Source organism: Cryptomeria japonica, chromosome 5 (genome assembly GCF_030272615.1).
Source record: "Cryptomeria japonica chromosome 5, Sugi_1.0, whole genome shotgun sequence".
NCBI lineage: Eukaryota > Viridiplantae > Streptophyta > Pinopsida > Cupressales > Cupressaceae > Cryptomeria > Cryptomeria japonica.
Genome location: NC_081409.1, coordinates 701,991,389 through 702,018,269, shown reverse-complemented (window position 1 = coordinate 702,018,269; position 26,881 = coordinate 701,991,389). Strand labels below are relative to the sequence as shown.

At 37.8% G+C, this 26,881-nt stretch overlaps 1 protein-coding gene across 1 annotated transcript in view; it reads left to right on the top strand.

Moving 5' to 3' along the window:
* LOC131070669 (U-box domain-containing protein 4) overlaps positions 1–26,881 on the top strand; it is a 68,833-nt gene that overhangs the window by 12,341 nt on the left and 29,611 nt on the right. Inside the window, exon 2 of the mRNA XM_058006259.2 lies at positions 7,170–7,526. Within this exon, the coding sequence (XP_057862242.2) occupies positions 7,251–7,526 (276 nt within the window). The 5' untranslated portion in view covers positions 7,170–7,250. The remainder of the gene's footprint in view (positions 1–7,169; positions 7,527–26,881) is intronic.

Sequence of the window (26,881 nt, the reverse complement as noted above, 5' to 3'; positions counted from 1 at the left end):
AAGGTCACTTCACTCTCTCTTGATCAAAGTACGATTGCATGCTAAGATTGCAAGAAGTTCAAACAATTGACTCCAAGGTTCCTTCAATGCGTGGACATGACTCAGTTGGCTGATGTGTTTGCTGGTAATCCAAGGGGCCTTACGTTTGCATCATTCTTTCACTTCTTTGTTGTGGTTGGAACTCCATCATCGAATATGACAATTCTGCGATGCTACTGCTTCGAATGGACTAAAATGAACTGAAAGTAAAAGGGAAAGGGTTTAGAAGGATCTAAATCTACTCCTAAGGGCAGTGATAACAATGAATAGTGCTCTGGTGGACAAATTCCAAATAAACCAAGCTCTGCTTCGCCAAGTTTAACTACAACTCCGCAAGAACCGATGCAATCTTTTGGGGATGCTAGAGGATTTTCAAATCGAGAAAGTACATTTGAATACCCAAAACGGCGCAATCCAAACGACTATCCACAATCGAACTTAGCATGAATTTAGGGGGCTCAGACTAACTTTACACTGCAACTTACAATCAGCAAGATGCAAAAAGTATGAACCATGGAAATTCATCCGACACCATTACATTCTCCATTGAAATCAAAGCACTATACTACTTCTACTCTAAGTGAGGAAGGTGAAACCATGCAAGTCTTGAAAAAATAACTTAAGTGGACACCATCAGAGAACAATGTTTCACTGTTATTATCCCAAAACCTATCGCAACAATTTCATACAAGGCTCCCTCCTTTTACAAATGAGGAGGGTCACCCCTTATATAGGCTTCAAGCCCTGGCTACATGCAAAACCCTAATTAGGGTTTTCCCTAAAAGATTCTCCACACATGATGCAACAAGGTGGGAATCTCCAATTAATAACCCATCATGCCCATATACAATTAATTCAAAAGTACCCAAAATAGCATCCACTGCACATTAAATGCACCACCTCCTTCAAATTCGTCCAAGATGTGTTGAATATTCATCCATGCAAAAATCACCCCACTATGTCATAAATGATCCATCATTTCCACATGCGGCGACTGCATGCAAAAGGAATCTGCCATAAATTCAACATGCAATGACCGGGTCGCCATTTGGTCAAATATTCCGGTAATGAATGCGCCACTCTATTGCCATGTGTTCAATAGATCCTCGCCATGCAAGTGGACCCCGCCGTCGTATATCCACTCCTGCACATCTGGAATTGTTGGAGAGGGAAAATTCGATTCAGGAAGAATTTTTTTGAAGTCTCCTCAACTTTCCTTGCTTGAAGAAGGTTTTTCATCAATTCTGCACATTTCCTATTTTTTAGGAAAATTTCCAAATTAGGGTTCCACGGTCCAGGAGAGAGAAAATTCTCCTACGAATCCAAATCTGTAAAACTTTTGAAATTTGGATGTGATTTGATGCCCGAGAATGGATTTTTTCAAATTTTTCCCTGGAGGGGAAATTTCTTGTTCAATTCATCTCTGATTCCTTCCTTGCCTTAGAAATTTTATGTTCAATTCATCCTTGGGTGTATTTCTTCCTTGCTTGGAATTTTGTCCCGAAGGAAGGAATTTTCAATACTTAGCCAAATTTTCATCTTTCCTGGAATTCTGTCCTGAAGGAAGAAATTTCCAACACTTAGCCAAATTTTCACCTTTTTCAGGAACTCTGTCATGAAGGAAGGAATTTCCAACACTTAGTCAATTTTTCACCTTTCCTAGAATTATGTCCTGAAGGAAGGAATTTCCATTACTTTGTGAATTGTCCATATCTCCTTTTCAACATCCCTATTTGTAGGGATCTTCCTAAATTTTAGGAGTTAGGTTCATTGAATGGGGAATTTTGTCCCGATTCTGAATCTATAAAAATTTCCATATTTGGCCAGAATTTGATGTCTAAAAATAGCATAACTGAAAATTCGCCCGAGGGGAATTCTGCTTTTTATTCCTCCTTGAGTCCTTGGATTCTGTGCCTTAGGCGAAATTCCAATTCTTTTAGCTCAGGTGAAATTTTCATTACGCCCATGGATTCATGGATTTTCTTCCTGTGATTGCCTTCCTAGTTTCAGCGCCTCAGCCCTGATTTGGGCGCATTTTGGCCATGTCCATGGAGAGGTGGATTTTTCCACTTGTGAATTCATTCTTGGTTTTAGCGCGCCAGCCCTGACTTGGGCGCATTTTGGCCATGTCCATGGAGAGGTGGATTTTTGCACTTGAGAATTCATTCTTGGTTTTAGTGCCCCAGCCCTGACTTGGGCGCATTTTGGCCATGTCCATGGAGAGGTGGATTTTTGCACTTGTGAATTCATTCTTGGTTTTAGCGCCCCAACCCTGACTTTGGCGCATTTTGGCCATGTCCATGGAGAGGTGGATTTTTTTCACAAGTTCCAGGCTCTTTGTCGGGATATAGATATGAAATATAACATTTAAGTATAACTTTAAGTTATATTTCATATATATTGTCAGGATGTTTGAGAGTGGTTTCAGGTCCATAGGAATCATAATGCAAATTTTGGATTTTGGAAGATCTTCCGAATTTCCAGACTTAGTCAAATTTCAGGCCATTTTCGGATTAAGATGACATTGGTGGATTGATGTGAATTTCTGGACTTGGATGATTTTGCATGCTTTCGTCTTCTGGAATAGGAGTTCAAAACCTAACCATTTTTTTGACCCAAATTGTCTGCCTTCTGACTCTTCCGGATTTAGAAATGGTCTTTAGGAACGTTCAGTCTTCAGCGTCTTCAGAGATATTCAGCTTTCAGTGTTTTTTTGTGAAGATCCTGTCAAAAATAGATTTTCCCAAATAGTAAGTGTTTCAAAATGTCAAGGTTTGGGCAAAATAGGTCAGAAAAGAACTTACTAAAAATAGAAACTTACTAAAAATAGAACTTGCTAAAAATAGTAAGTTTGATTTTTGGCAAAATTAGACCAATTCGGGACTCAGAAAAATCCCTAAAAAATAGGGACTTTTTAAAAATAGAAAGTTGCTCCGTTTGGGCTCAAATTTTACTGGGAGCTCCCTTGAAGGGTCTTGATTCCAGTCGTATGTTCAGTTTTTCCAAAACCCTAATAGAAACCCCTAAAATCTAGGACAAAAGGTAGAAACCCTAAAAAAGGACAAAACAGGCCCTAGACTTAGCCGAATTTGCTCAAACAAAAGGCAAACTTGACCAATATGACCCCCAAACACTTGCAAAGCAGAGAGATTGACGAGACTGCTGCGAAAAGACCCCAAAAAACGCAAGCCAAAAGACTGGGAGGGCCTAAAAAGTAGGGGGTCCCCATTTGCAATGGGGCGATGTGTGAAAACGTCACAACAGTACTCACATCCGTGAATGCTACAAGGTTGGGCCAAAACTTGAAGGGCTGGTTTGATAATTTGAGTTTCTTTTGCTTCAGTCTTCCCAACAATTAGTTGCAAAGAAGACATGCATGGATTTGTAAGTAAAGAAATAAATGTACATGCCAAAGATTTAAAATTTTGGAAGTTAAGTGAAGTGAAGACTTAGATTTTTTGTTTTTGGTGCTTTGGTGTTCTTTTTGAAGCAGCTAGTGGTGAAGAGAAGAGTCTCCCTTGAGCAGCTTGTGTTTTTTGCATCTCCTCCATAATTAGGTCCTTGACCTAACTTTAAGCGGCATCCTCTCAATGCATCTTGAGAGTCTGTGCATAACCTTCCATCAACATCCTTGAAATCATTTCAGTAGAAAATTTGGGGGTTGATGCATGGGTTGGTGAGTTCTACCTCTGATCAATGATGTTCCAAATTGGTTCAAATTCTGCTGTTGTCTTCCTTGTAATAGTTTTGGACAGCCTCCTTGTCCTTGTCATTGGTCTCATAAATGTAACCCATCTGGTTTTACTCTCCATCCACCATGCACAAAACCTTGACTAAAGGCTTTGATACCTCCAAACAAACTAAAGTTCCACTAAAATTATAAATAAAAAAAATCGAACAATTTCTTGTAATTAAATTAGAAAACGTGAAATTAAAACATACAATTTAGAATATAAATCGAAGTTTGAAATTAATTTGATGATCTTTGCTGCTCTCTTTGCAAAGACATTAGCAAACATTGTCCTTGCATCTCTCTCCACATCAGCCTTTTTGAATAATAAAAATATAGTATATACCCATTGTTGGCTCTTAAGCATTTGTTTCAAAGTTGCAAACCATGTTGCACCTGCTCATACTAACTCTTTCCCCTTGCTGTGTTCTCTAATCAAGCTAAGTACCCAAGGGTGTCTGTATATATATTTGGTGATGTTCTTCTCAACTTCCACTACTTATTTTACCCATGGAAGTTTCCCTATGTCCAAGAGAATATCAAGGCAATGGGCAAGTGCAAGGGGTCCAAAAAAGTGTTGGGTGTCTTTCCTTAAGCAATCTACCGGTTGCCACATATGTTGCTGCATTATTTATTACAACTTGTACTACATTTTTTTATCCCAACCTCTAACATGAATTCCTCCAACGTTAGACTTGAATTGTCTTTATTTTTTGCTGTGTGAAGCATCTATGCACCTCAAGAACACTATCTCTTCATTTGAAGCTGCTAGAAAGTTGCTAAGTGTGCAATTCCTTCCATTTGCCTACAATTTGCTAATATGGTGCATCCATATTTGTGCCTCTTTTGCTCGTCCACAATTGTTTTTGCATTTGCACTGTATTCTGGAGCTACAACTTATGTTATGTGGATTAAGCTCTCAATACCCTTTCCCTGCACTTATCACCCTTTCCCTGCACTTATCAAGTACAAGACTGAAATTTTCCAATATGGGCTTCTCATCATGTTGAAAGCAAGGTTGTTGTAGAAACAAACATTTGCTCAAGCTATGTTTGCTTCCTCATGCTTGCCCTCGTTTGAAGCTGTACCTTCAAGCTAAGATTGCAATCTTGGCATGTTTCATGGAACAAAAAACCTTGTAACTAGATTTTGTTGCATCTTGATGAAGTGAATGTGCCTCAAATATGTGGAGCATGACTGAAGCCCACAATCTTAGTCATGTCTACCTCAGTTTCCCATGGCACGTTGGGATCCACCACCCTTGCAATGGTTGCTTTTGTTTTCCTCCTCTCCAAATTTTTTTGGATCGTCAAATCAAGGTGCACTTTCATCTTTTGTTCTGCTTTTGACTCAAACGTGGGATGCAATTTTTTTGTCATGGGCTGCAATGTATGCTAGGTGGTACTTGTGTTGATTGATGCCTTTATTCATCTTCAAACCACAATAGCTGCAAATAAATATTCTCCAAAGTCAGTTTTGGTACACCATGCTTCCAAATGATATCCTTTCCTCCAATGAGTGGGCTTCCACTTCTTGATACCATTGAATGTGAAGTGTAAACCTTGGCATGGATAAAATCAGAAAAGCATGTTTAATTGCAGCAATTTAAATACAAAAAGCTGAATTTTTTTGAATTGAATATCGATTAAAAATGTCTTGCAGCAATTTAAATACAAAAAGCTGAATTTTTTTGAATTGAATATCGATTAAAAATGTCTTGCTCCTATGAGCATCAACATTAGATCAATACAAGCTCCTTATGAGCAAAAACATTAGAAATCACCTATGGAAGACCATGAGTCACCACTTAGGAATCCACTTTTATTTAGAAACCACTTTCATATTAGAAGCCACCTCCGGCAGACCAAGAGTCACAACTTAGAATTCCACTTTAGATGTTGCTATGGGAAATTGAACTTGGGTCTCCACAATGAAAAACCAACTTTTTAACCAATTAAGCTCAATCCCTTGGACAAAAGCAGCATTAATTCAAATTCATATGAGACATGATTAAACATCACTCACAATTTTAGAAAAGATTGTTTTTACTTTAGGTGCCCTACACTAATTTAAAACAGTATTTTTACTACTTTGAATGCACGTGGAACATGACTAAACACATAAGTGAAGAGTTTACTAATCTAGAAATGTAAAAGAAATCTGAAAATGTATGGAAAAAAACCTGGAACTCAAAAAATTTCACAAATTTGCTTCCTCAATTGGCCTTAAATTACCCTAAATTGCTCAAAGGAGACTGCAAACGCTGTGTGAGAAGAATGGAGATCAGATTGGGGTTCAAAAGAGAAAAAAGTTGTGTTTGAAGTGTGTCTGGGCCATGTCCTGCATCTGTGTCACAGTGGGTGAGTCTAAACTGCAGTAAGTCTGAGGCCAAGTTTCTGAGCTGGTGATTCAACTTGTGAGAATCGTGGGTTCTCTACAATTTTTTAAACATATTATAGACATTCCTTATAATATCGTTTTCATCTAGACAAATTATTGGATTCTCCTCCATAGCTTGCATATATGAATTTCTTTCCCTCAATACTTGATTTTCTTTTTGCTTTTCAAACTGTAGCCATGGTTGTCTCCAGCTCCTTAACAGACTTAGTCACTTTGGCTCTATCAACCTTTTGTTTGAAAGAAGTTCCAAGGAGCGTTGAAGATTCCTGCCTCATGTTCTTCATTATGTAGGGAAAGAGAATCATCCACCAGTATGAATCTGTGCACAAAATCTGAAGACAATACCCCCATTACCACTTATCAAAACCTGAGTAGGACTCCATGTCTCGTCCAATTCTTTTAACATTTCTAGTAGCTTCTGGATTCTGTTCTTTTTGATGATTTGTAAGATTACAGTCTCTAATTGGTTGGAAATCAGTGCAGCTGCTGTGATTGGTTGTCTATTTGTCTTTTGGTTCTTGATGCATGACATGTGCTTGATACTTGTTAGTAGTTGAGTTAGAACTATCGCATACAATGATTTCCATTTTCTTGGGATGATCACTAGTGCAATATTTTTCTTGTCCTTTATCTGGTGATTTTGAAGGCAAAATGATGATCTTTTGCATGATAACTAGTACAGAAACTAGCCATGGACTGGACTGAAATCATTATTTTTGCTCAAGTTCTAAGTTTTCTGACTTTCTAACATATTGCATCTTACATGCTAGTGGATATGCTAGTTGTGAACTGAGAGTGTTAGAAGTGTCGGCAACAGTTATCTTTTTCCAGTTTATTATAGAATTTTGTACTTTACCTGTAAGATTCTTTCATTCAATTAATATATTTTTCAGTATATCCAAAGAGAAATATGTGTAATAGTCCTTTGAACTGATTTTGAATATTGATGCCAAAATAAAAGCCATCAACTAAATGGTTTCTTTACATTGTGTGGAATCAGGCAGCAAAGGAAATAACAATTAAACAACAGATAGTAGCAGACGAGCACGATTATTCTTCTTCTTGCTTAATTCTCTTGGGAATGCCTATGGAAACCCTGCAGCAGTTGCTAAGTAATATGTCTCTCTCAATACAGTTACTTAGCTCACTGGGTGAGAAGGCAAGGTCCAATCGGTCAAATTGTCATAACCTGGTTAGTCTGTTGAAGCTCTTAAAACCTCTATGTGATGATCTTGGGAAATCAAATATAGTAATGACAGGACAAGTTACAAGAGCGCTCGAAGCATTAGATGCAGCCTTGATTAAAGCAAGGGATCTTGTGGAGAGATGTGGGCCAAAAGGTAGCAAGATTTACATGGTATGTTATGATGGTCATTTGTTCTGTTTATTGTCATAGCTTTTCTGAAGATGCCTTTGCTTTTCTATGGTTTTTCATATATTCTTTTTGGAACTATTGCCGCTTTTGTGATTTGTTCGCTTGGATGGTTGAAGTATAAATATACAAACTGATGAGGAATAGGAACAGTCCTGGGATTAACTTTGGCATTGATTCTGTTGTTTACCATGAAAGCATGGTTCAGGATATTTAATCATATTTTCAAGCTGCTGAATATGGGACATTATTTCCTAGTTCCACATCTTTAATCTCTCATTTACCTTTTTTTAGGGGGAACAGTGTTTGGATTTCTGAGACCACTTAATTGGATCAGGTGCTCTACTCTTTATCATTGATACCAATGAAAGAAAAGTTTTGCTCTCTGACTATGGTTTTACCAATTGGAACATAAATATGATACTTATAAAATCCTAAATAGGAAACCTTTCCAAGTAAATACTGTAACTTGCAATAATTCAGACAGGTGAGTAAGAGGTAGATGATTTCTTGAATAAAAATGATGTGAAATATTATAAACTGGCTGTTCAGGTTCTTACTATAAAGTTTAAAAGCCTCAACAACATGTAAGTCACGGCACATGCATCTCACATATCACTTAGAAGAGGACAGGTTTTAAGAACCAATTTGCTTTACATTTTGTAGATCACTCATGATCTGCAAAAAGTATATTGACTTTCTAGATTTTAAAAACTCAATCGACCTTCCTATGGGATATGGTGGTAAATGCCTTGGTTTTGCAGTTCATGTTTTCTCAGCTTGTTCTTATTTTGATTATTTTCAAATTGTACTTTTCCAACTTGTTCCTCTATCTTGGTAAGAATTTTCATTGCTCTTTTCCAACTTATTCGTCTATCTTGCTAAGAATTTCTTCTTATCTAGGTTTTGTCATTGCCATCATTTGATTTGTTCTTTATAGTAGCTTGTTTATTGTTCTGAGAATCTTAAGTAAGGCATCAAACTCTTTGAAAGTTTTGGCAGCTCTATATTTCCAACCTCTATAAATTATAATCTTGCATTTAAGAAATGCAATTTTGCAATATTTGGTAAATATTATAATCTTGCATTTAAGAAATGCAATTTTGCAATATTTGGTAAATATTATAATCTTAGCTATAATAGCTACAGTTTTTGTTCATCTATTGTCTTTAAATTAGGTCGATAGTATTTTAAAATTTACCAGGAACGTTGAATTGCTTGGTTTTTTAAATTAAAGAAAACTTGTAATTGCCTATTTGACAACTGTCTGTCAGGATCAAAACAGTTTCAAGGAGAAATTTTCAACTATTATAATGTTGTTTTCTCTCTTCAGTGTTATATACAGATGGGCGTATGCTATTTTTGAGATAGCTTGTCAGTGCTTTAGTATCTCCAGAATTCCAGAATTCTCAATATAGTCTCAATTTTATAATGTCTTATTTCAAATGCTGTGTTGGCCCACCATCAGAAAGACACATTGTGCATGTGATAGCTAAGATTCTATCCTTTTTCATCTCACTTTATCTGATTTATAGGATAGAAAGATTTGATGTAATGTCCCTTTCCGCAGAGTAAGTGCAGGAGGATTAATAAGCCTATTTAATTCTTGTAGGCTATATTTGTGACAAGGGAATTAATTAATATAATTATTTAATATTATCTGTCAAAGTTTATTGTAAGGGTGTTAAATTTTTGGTGATCAGATTAGATAGACAGTAAATCAAATACAAATGCACAGAATATACCCTGGGAAAACATTCCTCTTGAAGGTGAAAAATCCAGCAATGAATATGTCTTTATTATCTCAGTTATGTCAAGAGACTTTACAATGATTTTGCTTCACACTTGAAGCTATATATGTGAGTGGGAACGATACACTATAGAGAATATACAATCTGCTTGTACAGTTGATTCTCAAACTGCTGTAGATAGTCTTCTATCTGCTGTAGATGAATGTCCACCAACTGCTGTAGAATCTCTCGAACTGCTGTAGATAGTCTTCTATCTGCTGTAGATGAATGTCCACCAACTGCTGTAGAATCTCTCGAACTGCTGTAGATAAACTTCAGGGAGATACACTCAATATGAATCGATCTCAAGACGTGCAGGCTACTGTCTGAGTTTCCATGATCTGCTGAAGATGTGTGTGCGAACTGGTGAAGATGTGTGTGTCTATCTAAGGAGTAAAGACAGGATCATTATATATATCTGCTGATGGATGATAGTCTCCAAGAGTTGGCTCCTTTCAAAGAGACACGACTTCACATAGAGGTGTCGCACCCTTCTAATAAGACATGGTGGACTTTCACCATAAGTCGGCCACCTATGTTACCCTGAGTTTCCGGGACGGATTTTTTTTTTCCCATAGTAGGGGACGGCAGTGGGGACAGCTATATAAAAAATAGGGAAAATTTAAAATATATAGGGAAATTTTAAATATTCGTATAAAAACATGGATAAAGCATGCTTATATACGTTATGAAACCTTAACATATAACGTTTGTGTTAAATAATTTAAATTGAGAGTTTGCATGAGAGTGGAAGTCAAACAAATAATCAAAATTCAATCATTAATTTTATGGGACAGCCAAAGTATGGGTTTCCGAAAGTTTCCAAGTTTCCAGAACGTCCCTGTTTCTGGGACGGGTCAAATTATGCCGGAAACGCGTCCCCGGGTAACACTGTCGGCCACTTAACAAACATTTAATCAAGGCCCAATCGGTTATACACATACCGATTTAAATAAAATTAGTTTGCTTATTAATCATGTATATAAGAATTAAACGAATAGTGTATAAAGCATGGTGACAGTAAATAATCGGTTTACCAAATATGTAAGGGTGATAGGCCATTCACATATTTGGTCTCAGTTAGTCGGCCTGTAGGATTACTACCGATGCTATATATATTATCAACACTCCCTCTTAGCTAGGGAGGAATCCTTCTCAATCTCTACGAGTCACATCACCTCATCGTGATGACTAACTCAATGACTACACTCATGTGAATGAAGGAAGCTTATCACCTCATCGTGATGTTTGACCACAATGGCTACTCCCATATGTGGAAAGGAAAATATATCACCTCACCATGATATCAACCATCATGGCTTCTCCCATGGATGGTGTAAGAATAGATATCACCTCATTGTGATATCAACCATCATTGGGAGATCATCACCTCACAATGATGGTAAAATGCACAAGTGTTCATCATTGTGAGATCTTCACCTCGCAATGATATTCACCATAGCTCATCCCAGAGGGTGAACACACAAGTACAAGAAAATCACCACGGACTCTCTCACGTGATGTTGTCATGGCATCACACACATGCCATCCACCATGACTCATCTCAGAGGGTGGAATTAAGGGCTTTCACCTCAAATCTCTCTCAAAGAGAAATGCATTAGCAAGAGCTTACACTTTAAACCTGTGTTGCATGGGTACCCGTACCCAACCCCCTAGAACGCATACCAGAGACTGGTACGCGTCTCCCGTACCGGAGACCCGTCAAGAGACGTCTCTACGCGTAGGAGACTCCACGTCAACGAACCCTCCCGTCTCCACCCTAAATAACATGCGCAAAAGTCAAAAAGTTTGATGCGATGCATGGGCAGAAGCAAAAACCATCGATGTGAGCCCCATTTTCAGACATTTGTATGACATATTGATTTTACTCATTTCACATTTGTGTACTTAAACTTCAAAGTGAATGTTAATTCTTGTTTCGAAAGTTCAATGTCATTATATTTTCAGATTTTCTATAAATTATTAAATTATATTTAAAAAAATTTGGCGTCTCCAAGTACCCCCGTCTCCTATTTTGAAAAAAATAGCTATACCAGTACTGATACTAGTCTCCAACGTCTCCAAGTACCCTCGTACCCATGCAACCTTGCTTTAAACTTCTCTCTCAAATAGAAGAATGCATTAGTATAAAATATAAATAGATCAATGATGCTGAGGCTCAATCTTAGCTAGGGCTTCATTCTCCACCATACCAAGCTTACCTCGAAAGTACACAAACTTTATCTTGAAGAGAGGCTTGGTGAGAATGTTTGCCGTCTACTCATCAGTACTAATGTATCTCAACTGAATAGCATTCCTTTTCACCATGTCTCTAACATAGTGATACTTGATCTCCACATGCTTTCTTCTGTCATGAAACACAGGATTGATAGAAAGATTTACACAACTTTGATTATCACAATGGATAATAATAGGCTCTAAGGATTGCCCAAACAATCCTGCAAGAAGCTTCCGAAGCCACACTGCTTCTCGTGCTCCCACACATGTTGCAATATACTTGGCCTCTGTAGAGCTTAGTGCCACTGAAGATTGTTTCCTGCTGTACCAAGAAATCATGGCAGAACCCAAACTAAAACAACTTTTAGAGGTGCTCTTCCGATCAGTGACACACCCTGCCCAATCGGAATCAGTAATATCCATGCAGCTTCAAGTCCACATCAGAAGAATGTCTCAGGCCATATCCAATTGTGCCGCGCAAGTATCTCAGAATATGTTTTGCTGCAACTAGATGTATTTGCTTTGGATCACGCATGAATTGGCTAAGTGCACTTACTGCATAGCAAATATCTGGTCTAGTATTGACTAGGTACATCAAAGACCCAATCATCTGCTTGTATAGTGTAGAATCCACTGGATCTGAAATAGCTGTAGTCTCTCTTCACTTATCCAAGTTGGTCTCCATAGGTGTGGACATGGATTTACAATCCATCATACCAAATCTCTTTAGAATGTCAATGGTGTACGTCCCTTGACTCAGAATGATCCCATCCGATTTCTGCCAAACTTCTAACTGAAGGAAGTAGTGCAATAAACCAAGATCCTTCATCTCAAATTCAGAAGCTAACTCCTTGCATTTGATAATAAGATGATCTTCTCCAGTGATAAGTAAGTCATCAACATAAAGAATTAGGATTAATGCTTCCCCATTAATTACCTTGAAGTATAAGTTTGAATCGGCATCATTCTTGGAGAAGCCCAAGCCTATTATGTAATGATCGATCCTTTTGTACCAAGCACGTGGAGCCTGCTTAAGGCCATACAATGCCTTCTTCAGCTCGCAAACATGAGACTCCTTCTCATGTACCGCAAATCGTTCAGGTTGCTCAATATATACTTCTTCCTCAATTACACCATTTTGTTGAGGATTATAGGGAACACAAAACTCCCTCTTAATTCTAGCTTCAATGCGAAAATTACGGAAGTTACCGAAGGTGTACTCTCCTCCATTATCTGATCTCACAACTTTGATCCTCTTCCCTGATATGTTCTCTACTTGAGCTTTGAATTCCTTAAATCTCATAAGTACCTCTTCAGATTCTTTACTCTTTTGTATTCTTACCCAATGCGCAACCTTTGCAAGTGCCTTCATGCTCCTGGTTGAGTTTTGGAAGGCCTGTAACCGTCTTCTCCATTGTAGGTAGTGCACGAAAGTGAAGGTGACCCAATCTTCTATGCCAAATCTCACAAGTACTTGATGAGTCATGAATTAAGGCTTGAGGAGGATGAGTGCAAAGTCTATAAAGACATCCATGACGAACTCCAATGACTTGAGCCGTCTTGATGTTTGATTTCTTTGGCCATGCAAGGACTTTGCCATCTACGAATGCAATTCGATATCCTTTGTCTTCCAAGGCTGATATGGAGACAAGATTTCGCTTAATTCCCGAAACAAATAGTACATCATTCAATTGCAAGGAAATGCCTGAATTTAAGTGAAGAGAGGAGGTCCCAACTCCTTTCACGGAGTAACTAGTATCATCTGCAATGATCACTTGTTCATTTGAATTTCTCTCCACCAAATCATTTAGATGTCCTCTAAATCCGGTAATGTGGCAAGATGCACCACTGTCAATTAACCAAGTATTGTGGTCGGTAGGCACATTACTTGAAAGGGCTGAATAGAATATGAATCCATCTGAATCCTTTTGTGGAAGAGTCTCACCAACATCTGCAATGGAAACTTGAGGCATAGGCCTAGTTGGACATTCCTTTGCGTAGTGACCATATTTGTCACATCTAAAGCATTGGATTTTTGAAAGATTCTTCCTTCGTTTAATTCGTTTTCCTCAAAGGCAAGCATAACTCTAAACTTCCAAGAGATGAAGTTTGATGCACCCTCAAGTCTGTCGACTTTAAGTCCGTTCACCATCTTGACATTGATAGATGTAATCAAACTCGAAGGCAATAATGGAGGATAACCCTGCTTCTATGAATCTGATCTGATCTTTTCTTAAGCCTGCTCTGATACCATGTTAAATTTTTGGTGATCAGATTAGATAGACAGTAAATTGTTAAAGTTTGGATCAGATTAGATATGTGAGTAGTTTTTTTATTTTAAATCTTGGTTCTCACTAAACTATATGACAATGAACTCTTGAGTGCAGGTTGCTGCACATGTGAAGGGAACACAACTTAATGCATATTGTATTTGAGAGTCTGCTGAATGAAGAAGATCGATATCTAAAAGGTTTGCACTTTGGATTACTGTACTTACCTATTAAAATCGAACTGCACCATGATATATACCTTACGGTATAGGCATGTCAATGGACAGACATGCCTCTACGTACGGTATAGGCATGTCAATGGACAGACATGCCTCTACGTACGTGGAGACATGTCGATTACGGTATAGGCATGTCAATGGACAGACATGCCTCTACGTACGTGGAGACATGTCGATGAATAGACATGCCTCCACGTACGTGGAGACATGTCGATTCATTTGAGATGTCTCTATACCGAAAGTAATGCAAGACAACGATTCTCCTAATCGTTTGTTTTTCGGTTGACAATCAAACAACGATTCCTCTTAATCGTTTGTTAGCAGTTAACGATTCTTCTAATCATTAGTTATTACTGTTATCTGCAAGTAACGATTTTCATAATCGTCTTTGAAGGGAGATCGACTAAAGTCGGTATACACAGCGATAAATATATATCGAACTATTTACTGTGGAGGATCGATTTATATTGATCATTTCATTTGATCAATATAATCGATACTTATATAGATACGGATCAGCTCGCTAGGCCTTTCAAATAGTAGGGGCCCCCAGCCCCCGCCCAATTCGGCTGGGGGTAGGGCGAGCAGTAAATAACTATACCTCTGCACTCGATAGTTGTTAGCAGAGCAGACAATAGGATTGGAGGCGAAAGGCAGTCCCGCTCGAAGGCTTGGCCATTGGAATCGATCATACCTCAATGAGTTACTATAGTTGTACAGTTCAGCCCCTTATAATAGCAGGGAATTCTGGAGGGGAACAGGCTTAGCCGGGAGCAGGCTATGTATATATTCATATCAACAATAATTAGCATTACTTATACATATGAGACTACACCGACTGAAGCTATAAAACATCAACATTAATCAAATACAAATGCACAGAATATACCTTGGGAAAACCTTCCTCTTGAAGGTGAAAAACCCAGCAATGAATATGTCTTTATTATCTCAGTTATGTCAAGAGACTTTACAATGATTTTGCTTCACACTTGAAGCTATATATGTGAGTGGCAACAATACACTATAGAGAATATACAATCTGCTTAGACAGTTGACTCTCAAACTGCTGTAGATAGTCTTCTATCTGCTGTAGATGAATGTGCACCAACTGCTGTAGAATATCTCGAACTGCTGTAGATAAACTTGATGGAGATACACTCAATATGAATCGATCTCAAGACATGCAGGCTACTGTCTGAGTTTCCACGATCTGCTGAAGATATGTGTGCGAACTGCTGAAGATGTGCGTGTCTATCTAAGGAGTGAAGACATGATCATTAGATATATATCTGCCGATGGATAATAGTCTCCAAGAGTCGGCTCCTTTCAAGGAGACATGACTTCACATAGAGGTGTCGCACCCTTCTAATAAGACATTGTGGACTTTCACTACAAGTCGGCCACTTAACAAACATTTAATCAAGGCCCAATTGGTTATTCACATACCGATTTAAATAATATTAGTTTGCTTATTAATCATGCATATAAGAATTGAACGAATACTGTATAGACTTAGAGCATGGTGATAGTAAATAATCGGTTTACCAAATATGTAAGGCCGATAGGCCATTCACATATTTGGTCTCAGTTAGTCGGCCTGTAGGATTACTACTGACGCTATATATATAATCAACAAAGGGTAATATTATTTAATTAATTTAATAAGTGTATAAAGTGATTTTAAAGGTTATTTAGATAAATATTTTAATAAAGATACTTTATTATTTGCCGGTTTAAGCTAAAAATTAAAAAGAGAGAGAAAACTAGAGATGTGTTTAGAAGCTTCCCTAGTTGGTTATAAAAGAGCACTGTGGGACTCATTTGAGATATTCTTGGTTATTTTATTATACTTGTCTAGAGAGCTTCATGGAGCTTGTAACCCTAGGATAAAAACCCTAAGGGTTTGCTGGTTTCAGTAGTGGATCTATCTGCCCTAGCCATTTGTTGAAGATATCATTTCAGGTATTTCACAGTGCATTCAGCATTATAGATTGTCAAGTTTGTGAAGTCTCTATTGCAGACAAAGTCGAGTTAGAATATTTTGCAAGATACATATGATTTGGATGCCTTGAATATATAAGAGGTACAGTCGAGTTGAAGAATATAGTGCTGGGTGCCATTTTTAAGCAAGGCATCATTAAAGGAGCAGCAGGTTCAGCATTAAGCAGATTTCTAATGATCAACCTGCTCCTAGTTCGTATTGCCATTCCTTGGCTCAAAACCTCATAGGAAACTGATTTATAATCTGCAAGGGATGTGGTCTTACTGCCAATGAACTTCCTTATATTAAGCACCATCCATCTGAAGGTTAATGCATGGGTATAACCTGGACTTACGAATGAAAGAAGTTGAACATGGGTCATAATGGAAGCCAACACATTATCTTATTGCTATCTGGGCGTGGATAAAGCTAAGTCTGAAGCTAAAGAAGGCGATTTGGAGTATATATTGCTGTGCCTTGCTAAGTGTTGTCAAATATATCTACAGTTTGTAATTTGAGGGAAAAAGGTCAGATATGGTATTTCTATACATATGAATGACATTAGCTGTTGTTGAATTTGTACTAAGTTCAAGAGGAAAAGTACATTCTTTGTGTATTTCTGCAGACTAAATGTTATACCAGTATTGTGATTTTATCTCAGAAAATAGTATCATTTTTGTTCTTGTCCCTTGCACTTGAATATGAGTTTTTGAATGTCATTGTATAAACCTGCAAATAAATTATGATATAATTTTCTACTCAAACTGAAACCATTTTCAAAATCACGAGCAAGAAAATTGTGACACAAAATACTCAGAGGAGGACTGAAATTTTCTGAGAAAAATTAGAAGGGAATTGTACAGTGGCGTCAGAGCTAGTTTCCTTCCAGTCTATGTTTCTTATGAGTGAAAGAGAGCAGAGATACATTCGCAAAGAACAGAGAAAGTGGCAGTCCCCACAACTTCCATAAGGCTCAACTAGTTTCGGAATACTTTGTTTGCATCAAGACTCATTGTCAAGCAGTGGAACAAGTAATTCTAATCCTCTAGCAGGTGGTGAACAAAGAGAAGTGAATATGGGCGATAAAGACACAAGAGAAGATCCTGCAATGAACATTTTAAATATGTTGGTTAGGGAACAGCATGAAACAAATCGGCGCATGGCATAGTTGGTGGGTATGATGGCTCAGCAATTTGGGGGCGGCAGCAACAGCAACAACAACAATAACAATGGTAGAAACAATGGTGGTAATAATGGCCAAGGGGACAATCTAGTAAATAACAAGGCTGCAAATTATCTATAATGTCCCCATTTTTAGGTTCTCTTGTAGTGCAGCTGGTGTTGGCTTTTTGGGTCGGTGTCAGCATGATCAAAGGAGTATTTTGATGTCACTAGTGTGTTCAGACAGATTAATGGAGATGTACGACACTTTTTGGAGTGATTTTGAACAACTTGTCTGGAACTCATTGTTTTTGTTAAGTGTCAATTTGGACATCAATTGGCCAGTTCGGAGTTTTGGTAATTTCTATTTTTGGCAATTGATCATAGCTTTGGTCAACTCTTAGTTTCAACATGTAGTATTTTCAGTTTCAAGGTTTGGATAGTTTTGGCTATTTTTAGCATATGCTATTTGGGGTAACTAGTCTCAGTCTCAGCTTTTCCTCAGTTTCGGAGTGCTGAGTCTGCAGTTTCTGGACTCAGTGAATTTCCCAAGGCTCTATTATGTTTATTTCACTTAAATATTTATAAATTAACTTTATCACTTAAGTGAAATAAAGTGTTCAAAATGATCCCCTTGGGCCACGCCTAAGAAGTGAACAACTTAAAGTTGTTTCTAAGTTATTTTGTGGGTCCAAAATAGTGGACGCCAAGGCTAAGGTGGGTGAAATAATATTTTAAAATTTTTAAAAGTGACCACCATAAGGAGATGTCAAGCATGAAGGAGGATTAAGTTAAAAATAAAAGATTTAAATATTATTTGTGTTAAAAAGACGTCAAGCTTGAGGAAGAAAACTGAAATATTAAAAAGGGCTAAAGTTTATTATTTTATTACGAGTTGCCCTAATCTGGTGTTGCCTCAACTTTTCATTGAAACTCTATGTAATAGAGTTTTGGCTTTCATTCTTATGTTGAATATTGTGAAGATACAAAAATGTTGTTGGAATGAACTTGGAGTTCTTCTGAAGATTGTTGAGGATGAAATTTCTCACTAGTTAGCTTGGTTTTGGTGGGGAAAGATTCACTCTAGCTGGTTGTGTTCTCTAGTTTGGATTTTTGATCATTTGGCTTGAAGTTTGGAGAAGGGTTTGTAGTTGATGAAGACTTGTGAAGTATTTTGATGTGGGTATTGAGATTTTGGTGTGGTATGGTCTTTCTTAGAGTGCTGTTCGAGTTTTGTGATGATTGAATGAATTTTCAGTGAGTTAATCCTTATTTTCAGAGATTCAAAGAATCACATTATGGCTTATATCTTATTGTATGAAGTCTAAATTGTTCTGGGTACCATTACAATCTTCCTTCCATAGCTGGGTGATGGAGATTGATATATGATATGAGGGTTTTCTGTGTTTCCTGATTTTGTTTGCAAAAATCGCCTCAATTAGGGTAGTACAATGCCTTTAATCAGCACGTGGGAAAGTAAGAAGTTCATATCTTCCATTTGAAGCTGCAAAAAGGGCTCATTGGTGGAGCCTAGGTATACCAGAGGTGGGTTTGAAAGCTTGTAAGGATTGGAGGTGCAGAAAATTATTGAAACAATTTATTATCAAATCGCCCCTACTGCTCCTGTCCAATTTTTGGAATGACAGAAAATTTCTGAGTGCTTATTCTTCATCTAGTTTGGGATTTTGATGTCCAAGAAGCTGGAAGAATCTTGTGGAGATAGCTAAGTACTAACCACCACTCCAGCCCTTTAAAGAAGGGTAAGGAGAATGTATTGTTGAATTAAGTAGGTGTGAAATACTTCTTCAATGGCTCAATTACCAGGTCTGCAATTTTAATTGCATTCTGATTTTTATATTGTATGCTTGTGCTCACTCATGAAATTAAAGTGAATTTGCTGTTCTATGCAATTGGTTTGTATTTTCTTCAAATGCAATATTTCCTATGAATGTTCTTAAATGGTGAATCAACTTACAAACCAAAGAATCAGCAAACAAACATATTGGCATTTCATTCTTGCAAACGTTTTCAAAATAAATAAATCAGTTTTGAACATTTCATTAGTGTACTGTAATAGCTAATTCTAGACCTCTCATGCCTATCTTTGTTAGGAAATAATGCATTAAACCCACATTCATTTAATCCATTTCCTACATAACCCATGAGAGAAAAGCATGCATACAAGCTTACAAAATCACCATAATGCAAAGATCAAATCATAGTTGAAAAACTCGGACTCGCCACGGACTTGGCAAACCAAAAATTTGGACTCGGACTCGTGAAAGACTCGCGAAAGACTCGGCAAAAAAAGAAAACTGTAGTTTTACAAAAAAACATAAAGAAATTAATGCATTTAGAGAACATAAGAGCCATAATTGAAACATTACACGTCATATGATCAACAAATGCGTAATATTTGAAATTTCATCATTCATACTGATAGTTTCAAACTTTCAACTCTAAAATGTATAATACCAAGATTTCTTCAATGCTAATTATGTTGTTATATGGAGACTAATCAGACTCAGAGGTTAAATTTTCCCTACTTCCATCAGCGCAGTTTCCCCCTATATTTTTTGACGGGGGTTTGGGGGTAGCGCCCCTTGCGCGCTCCCTATCGCGATACAGGGCGGGGTCAAGGGGCAGCGCCCCGCGAGGCCAATTTTTTTTTATTACGCAATGCAAGGCGTCGGGTGTTATTTTTCTATTGGCCCACGTCCAATTAGGGTTACCTCTTAACCCCCCAAAAAGTCAAAAAGGGGGGGGACTTATGCCAAATGAAGGCAAAAAAAACGAAAAAAACTCATTTTTAAAGCTTGCCTGATGGTTTTTCTGGATCACGTGAGTCCATCTGAAAAACTCGCGAGTCCGTGCAAAAGACTCGCGAGTCTTTCAAATGGACTCGCTAGGACTCGCCTCGTGGCTCCCATCTGTGGCGAGTCCACGAGTTTTTAAACTATGGATCAAATAGACAATCCACAAGATAAGATATATCTTGGGAAAACCCTCATGAGGGAAAAACCTAGCCTCCAAAAGCATCCATAATCCATCATATTAATCAACCATAAAGCACATACAAAGTTACAAATACCCTCGAACCATCAAGCCCCCTAGTGCAATCCCATGTGTCCAAGCATGAATCCACACATTCCATGCCATGCTCCACAAATGCAATCCTTCAAAGGATTCAATACAATGACATCTCCAAACTACCAGCCAACCTTAACCATTAAACATGTGCTTGCTTTTATAGACCGAAGCTCACACAAATACAACTAGTGGTAAAGTAAAACCATGTGCTCACAACTAACCTTTGACCCTACATTTAATATTGAGTACCATGTTTTCTCTTTTTAAATATCTTTCCCAAATATTAAATAATTACAATATAATATTACAATGTTGATACAGTATCACAGTGGCCTTGAGAATATTCCAAAGGAATCTTTACATGTTGCACGTCCATGTGCAACATCACATAATAAATAAATATTACAATTATAAACATAATTATGCAAGGTGTACAACACCTATTTACCAACATTCTCCCATTTGTTGTATACATTGCGTAAGGGTCAATCAATGCAATACATCATCATAGCCATACATTAAACCACATGAATCTCCAATATGCTTTTGTGCACCATCAATATACCTGCAATAAAACCAAGTCACCACCATCTCAAGCAAGAACTCCTCTTATCCTCCAACATGCCAACTATGGAAGAAAAGGAACAAGCCAAGGTGAAGAGGCACCAATGCATTAACACAAGCATAAAATCCAATGTGATAACAAAGGCTCCAAATTGTTGTCATAAAGTAAAAACCCACATGATCGAAAATGACATCCACAACACATGCCACTACATCCAGCCATCCATACCTCCTAGGTTTAAAGAACATTAGTAAACTCATGCCAATATCATATCAACCCATAAATTGCAATCAAGCTCCCTGTATCAAAACTTGATAATGAAGTACATACATATTTAGGCACTCCTATTGCATGGGTAATACCAAATCTGAAATGAAGCTCAAAGCATATCAAGTCAACCAATAATTGCTCATATCAAGGTGGGATAAGTAAATCAAAACATGTACCAAGAACAATCCCAATGATCCACACATACAACCCAATAGCTGCATACTCTCCCACAATATGTAACCATCCTCCGAAAACATGAGAGAAAACATAGAATGAAGAGAGACAACCCGTAAACCATAACCTGTCTTTCTATCAACACCTCAAATAAGCAACATTGTGCCAAGTATGATCTCCTCCAAAATATCCCAAATAAAAATCCATGACAACACCCAAATCTTCGTTCAATCTCTTAGACTAAACAAACATAAGTATCATGTAATGCCAACATGGATGTAAGCGTCTCATAACCAAGAAGATCGAACTCATAATAATCATTCCCAATGAAGGAAATTAACCCACTAAACCACCTCCTAAAATCCTCACAATGATCTCATAATAATAACATATGCACAAGGAGATAACCAATGTTATATATCTCTCAAAATGAACCCACCGAAACTAACAAACTCCATAGCACAAGATCCATATATATGAAAGATAAGCATAAACATAATGCACTTGAAAGGAACAATGGGCAATACCTCTAAGTAGTATACCGTCGAGTAGATCAAGAGTGGCGAATGAGAATGCTCATCAAGCTATCCAAGTCATCATGACTCACACTAAGAACAATCTCCTCTCAAGTCTATACCAAGTGAATGTTCCTTAGACTTCCTGTTGAAACAACCAACCATTTCAACACATATCTCTAATCAAAAGAGAATACCAACATCACCTACATCTCCATGAATCAATGAGCATTTGTAACCAATTAATCCATGCCATTTTCCAAATGCAACATAGCACCATCGTGAAGTATCAATCAAATGATCATATACCCAATACAAAGAGAGCCATTGAGATCAATGTCAAAGCTCCAACCATGGAATCAGGAACATAAACATGACAACATGATCTCTTCATCTCCTTCTACAAGATCACATGCTCCATATGAATGAATCAAATGACTATACCATGCCAAAACTCTAAACTAGAGTCAAGAGTATACCATGACATAATAGTAACCATGATAACATGTCAAATGAAAGCTTGAACCACACCTCAACCAAAGATTCCAAGAGTCCTCCATGGATCCAAGATGTCAACCATCCTCAATCATCATGAAGATAACCATCTCCTACTAGTGTACCCACAAATATGAAAGAATCTTTTGCAACAACAGGAACTAAGAACTCCAACATCTGCACACTAAAAAGATCATCCACCATCCAATGGTGAATCCACATCATCTCCAACTACTCCCATCGAACCGTGATACCGAGTCACACATGGCATTGTGACAAGCATCTAAATGAAGAACATCTAGGTCTACACACATACAACTGAAAAGTCAATAACATCAAGCGTAACCATGAACTCCAAGCCAAGAAGATACATACAACCACCAACAAACTGCCAATCAAGAATCAATCCTATACCGCCAATACATCATTGTCAAAAGCTCCCACTAAAAGTGTAACCAATGAATAACTAAGCTATCATGACATCGTGATAAACCACATGCTACAAGTCCCAACACCAACTCTCTAGGTACTTATAAACATCAGCCATCCTCTCATCGCAAAATAGACATACCAATGCAGTGATGACCACAGACAAGGTCAACTAACAAGTATGCACCAAAATGAATCAAACTTTATAGATATAGATAGTCCACATCTAAGCCATTCCACTGCATTTGAATAGGTGATCAGCCCACACAACTGCATAATTCGTATGTCAAAAACTGAAATATGCAAACTTATCTTCACATTAGTAAATTGCAAATTCAGATATCAAAGAGAATAATCCTGTAGACCACATGACTCAAACACCAAATCAACATTTGATCTGATTTGCCAAACATGTCCACAACCAAGTACCATAGTCAAGGAACCAAATAAGCATCAAGGAGATAATCAACAACCTGTAAACATCAAACCAAATTACCACTAATATGACTATGTCGTGTCAATGCAAAACATGTACTTGCATAATCATGACACCATAATCATCACCAACACTATACCTGCACTCAACTATCACCCACATGAATTTCCAAGTCTCAAATCATGTCCAACCATGTCCTCAAACTGAGAACGACCTGTGTACTTGTCACCATACCATCAAAGTCTAACTTTGAAAAACACTTGTAAACATGTACCAAGAAGCACCAACCTGATAATCAGTTGTAGGATCATAAATATCTTATAAAAACATGTACTTCCTCAAATTTTCACCTCTTTATTTGTTTGGATGCTCACACAATCACATCTCGAATCATAGGCACCTACAAGTGATCAAACAAGTAGACAACTCTTCATATTCATCAAATTGATAAAATAACAACACCATTTTGTATTAGATTGAACATGCTCTCCAACGCCTATTCGAAATCAAGAATCCGATTCCATATGCAGAAGTTATGACCAAAATCATGTAATTAAGAGCATTTGGCTTCCAGGCTCCAAGAACATGTCAAAACGATAAAATTAGGGAACCAAACTTGTACCATGTCGTAGTGCTCGTAACCAGCTTTCCAACGAGTATAGGAAGTCGAAAATCTGATTCTCTAGATGAAAGCTATGCCAATTTGAAAATAACAACTTATTTGCCCATATGCAATGCTCCATGGTGGACCCTACTTTATATTTTCACTTTAATTTTCAAAGAATTTCGAAATTACCTCATAATGGAACCCGAATATCTTTTTCAAAACAGATTTTATTTTTAATTTAAAAGCAAAACGGTGGGTAGGGGTGATTATATAAAGAAATGAGTGGTTTGATTTTTATTTAAATGATTTTAATGTATAGTGGGCCCTTTTTCTAAAAAACCTTTCACATGCCACTTGTCCATCATTTCTAGTGGTGGTCAAAACTTCTATTTTTGTTTGGCAGTAAAAAAAGACAGGTTGATGGGACTTCAACATGATAGTCCGTGGAGTACGGGAAACTGGGTGGGTACATTAAAATTTATTTCCCAAACCTTTTTAAAAGGCACCCACCAAAATGTTTTTTTTAATTTTATTTTCAGGTACAATAAAAATCTGACAGGTTTTGTTTTATTATTTTTTAATTTTTGATTTTTCTATAGACTAAGATTGACGGCCATTACTCGACCAAAATAGGGCAAATTATATATCAAAATTCATCGCTTGACCAACTTGGATCCAATGGGGAATTTCGTTTTTCACCAGACACTCGGCCAAAATAGGGCAAATTATATATCAAAATTCATCGCTCGGGCAACTTGGATCCAATGGTGAATTTCGTTTTTTACCAGAAAGTCGTTACTGCAAACTTCCCCTCAAAGCCCTCATTTAAATACATATCCAAAGGAAACTCAATTGACCAAATATTTTCCAAATCCCAAATCTGCAATCAACCCATCATAACAGTAAACCCAGATACCATATATTTGCAATAAAACAAACGGCAAGTGTATTTCTTACTTTGTAATGTCTCAATCCTTTCTTGCATAGCCATGGCTTCCACTCAAGCTAGGGTTATAACTCCAAATCAAATATGATAGTTCTGATACCACTTGTTAGGAAATAATGCTTTAAACCCACATTCACTAAATCCATTTCCTACATAACCCATGAGAGAAAGGCATGCATACAAGCTTACAAAATCACCATAATGCAAATATCAAATAGACAAGCCACAAGATTTGACAAGATATATCCTGGGAAAGCCCTCACGAGGGACAAACCTAGCCTCCAAAAGCATTTATACTACATCATATTAATTAGCCATGAAGCACTTACAGAGTTACAATGAATACCCTCTAACCATCAAGCCCCCCAATGCATTCCCATGTGTCTAAGCATAATTCCACACATCCCATGCCATGCTCCATGAATGCAATCCTCCAAAGGACTCAATACATTGACATCCCCAAACCACTAGCCAACCTTAACCATTAAACATGTGTTTGCTTTTATAGACCCAAGCTCACACAAATACAACTACTAGTAAAGTAAAACCATTTGCCCAAAACCATGTGCTCATAACTAACTCTTGACCCCACATTTAATATTGGGTACTAAGTTTTCTCTTTATAAATATCTTTCCCAAATATTAAATAATTACGATATAATATTACAATGTTACAATACATCACAATGGCCCCGAGAATATTTGAAAGGAATCTCTGCATGTTGCACATCCATTTGCAACATTACATAATAAATAAATATTACAATTATAACCATTATTATGCAAGGAGAACAACACCTATTTCCCAACAATCTTTTCCCCTAGGGTCCAACCACAAGCTGAAAATGAACCTACATTAAATGATTTGCAAGATCAATTCATGTAAGATTGGAGGGATGCAGATGTAGATTTTTCAGGCTGAGATATCTTTTTGAGATTATATGTACCTCAGAATGAAGCATAGACCTCATAGGAGTGGAAGAGCATATAATAATGAATTGTAGAGCAAGGTTGGCAAACTGACTCTTCCCTCATATGATGAGTTTGGAAAGACAATAGCAGGAGCATGGGTACAGAAAGAAGTGCCTATTTCCAACTTAACCCCATGGTGGAAGATGAGGCCATTAAATATGCTGCTATTCACCTAGATGATACTGCTCAAGAATTGTGGCACCACAAAATGATTACGATGGGACATGATTAGATTACCTTTTATTCAGAGTTCATTGAGAGGCTCATTGATAGATTCATTAAGGACCCAAAACTACATTTTGAGGAGTTGGCTTAGTTGAAACTGTAAGGGGCTGCTGTCTCGGGGAGATCAGTAGGCTTCTGGGGTTGTAAGTCCCTTGTTATTCTCAGTAGGTGGAAGTTGTGGTGATTGACAAATGGTTAATGCCAAGCTACAGTTGTGTGAGAATTGGACTAAAAACTTATATATGGGGGTCGGTTGAAAGAATAGCCGAGTGCCAGGAGTGCACCAAGGTGGTCTGCGGTAGACACCTCCTCCTAGGTGTGAAGAAGAGTAACCCTGCCCTCTAGTCTCAGGGAGATAGAGGTCCTACATGGACATTAGGGGTGAAGTAGAGTAACCCCGCCTTATCATTGGATGGTGAGGTTTACTGGTGGATGCATTCTCATGGTCCCTATCTCAGTGAAGCGGAGTAATTGAGCCAATGTTGGGGATGACTCCCGAGGAGTTGTCTATGACCCGAGGACTAGGGAAGCGGAGTACCTAGGCTCTTGCGAGAAGGATGATCGTGCAATGGATTGTCCCGGTTGGGGAAATGGAGTACCCAAGATCTTGTAAGGGGGATGGCCGTGCAATGGGCTATCTATATCGGAATGTTGGAGCTTGAGAGTTGGGCAAGCTACGTGGGTTGAGTTGCAGAGCTAGAAGTCCATGTGTCTTGTGGAACAAGTGGGGTGATGTGCTGGGCACGCACCTAGGTTACCTGAAGTGGGATTTGCATTGAGATCCGGGATCTCAAGGCGCTGGAGTGGGGGTCGAATGTGGCAGTAGGGACCGGGTTCCGAAAGTGTGCTCATGCTGAGCCGAGCCATGAGGCGAGTCCAAGAGGGTGACGAAGATGGATGAGTTGCATGACCGAAAAGTGGACATGGTCCGTAGGCG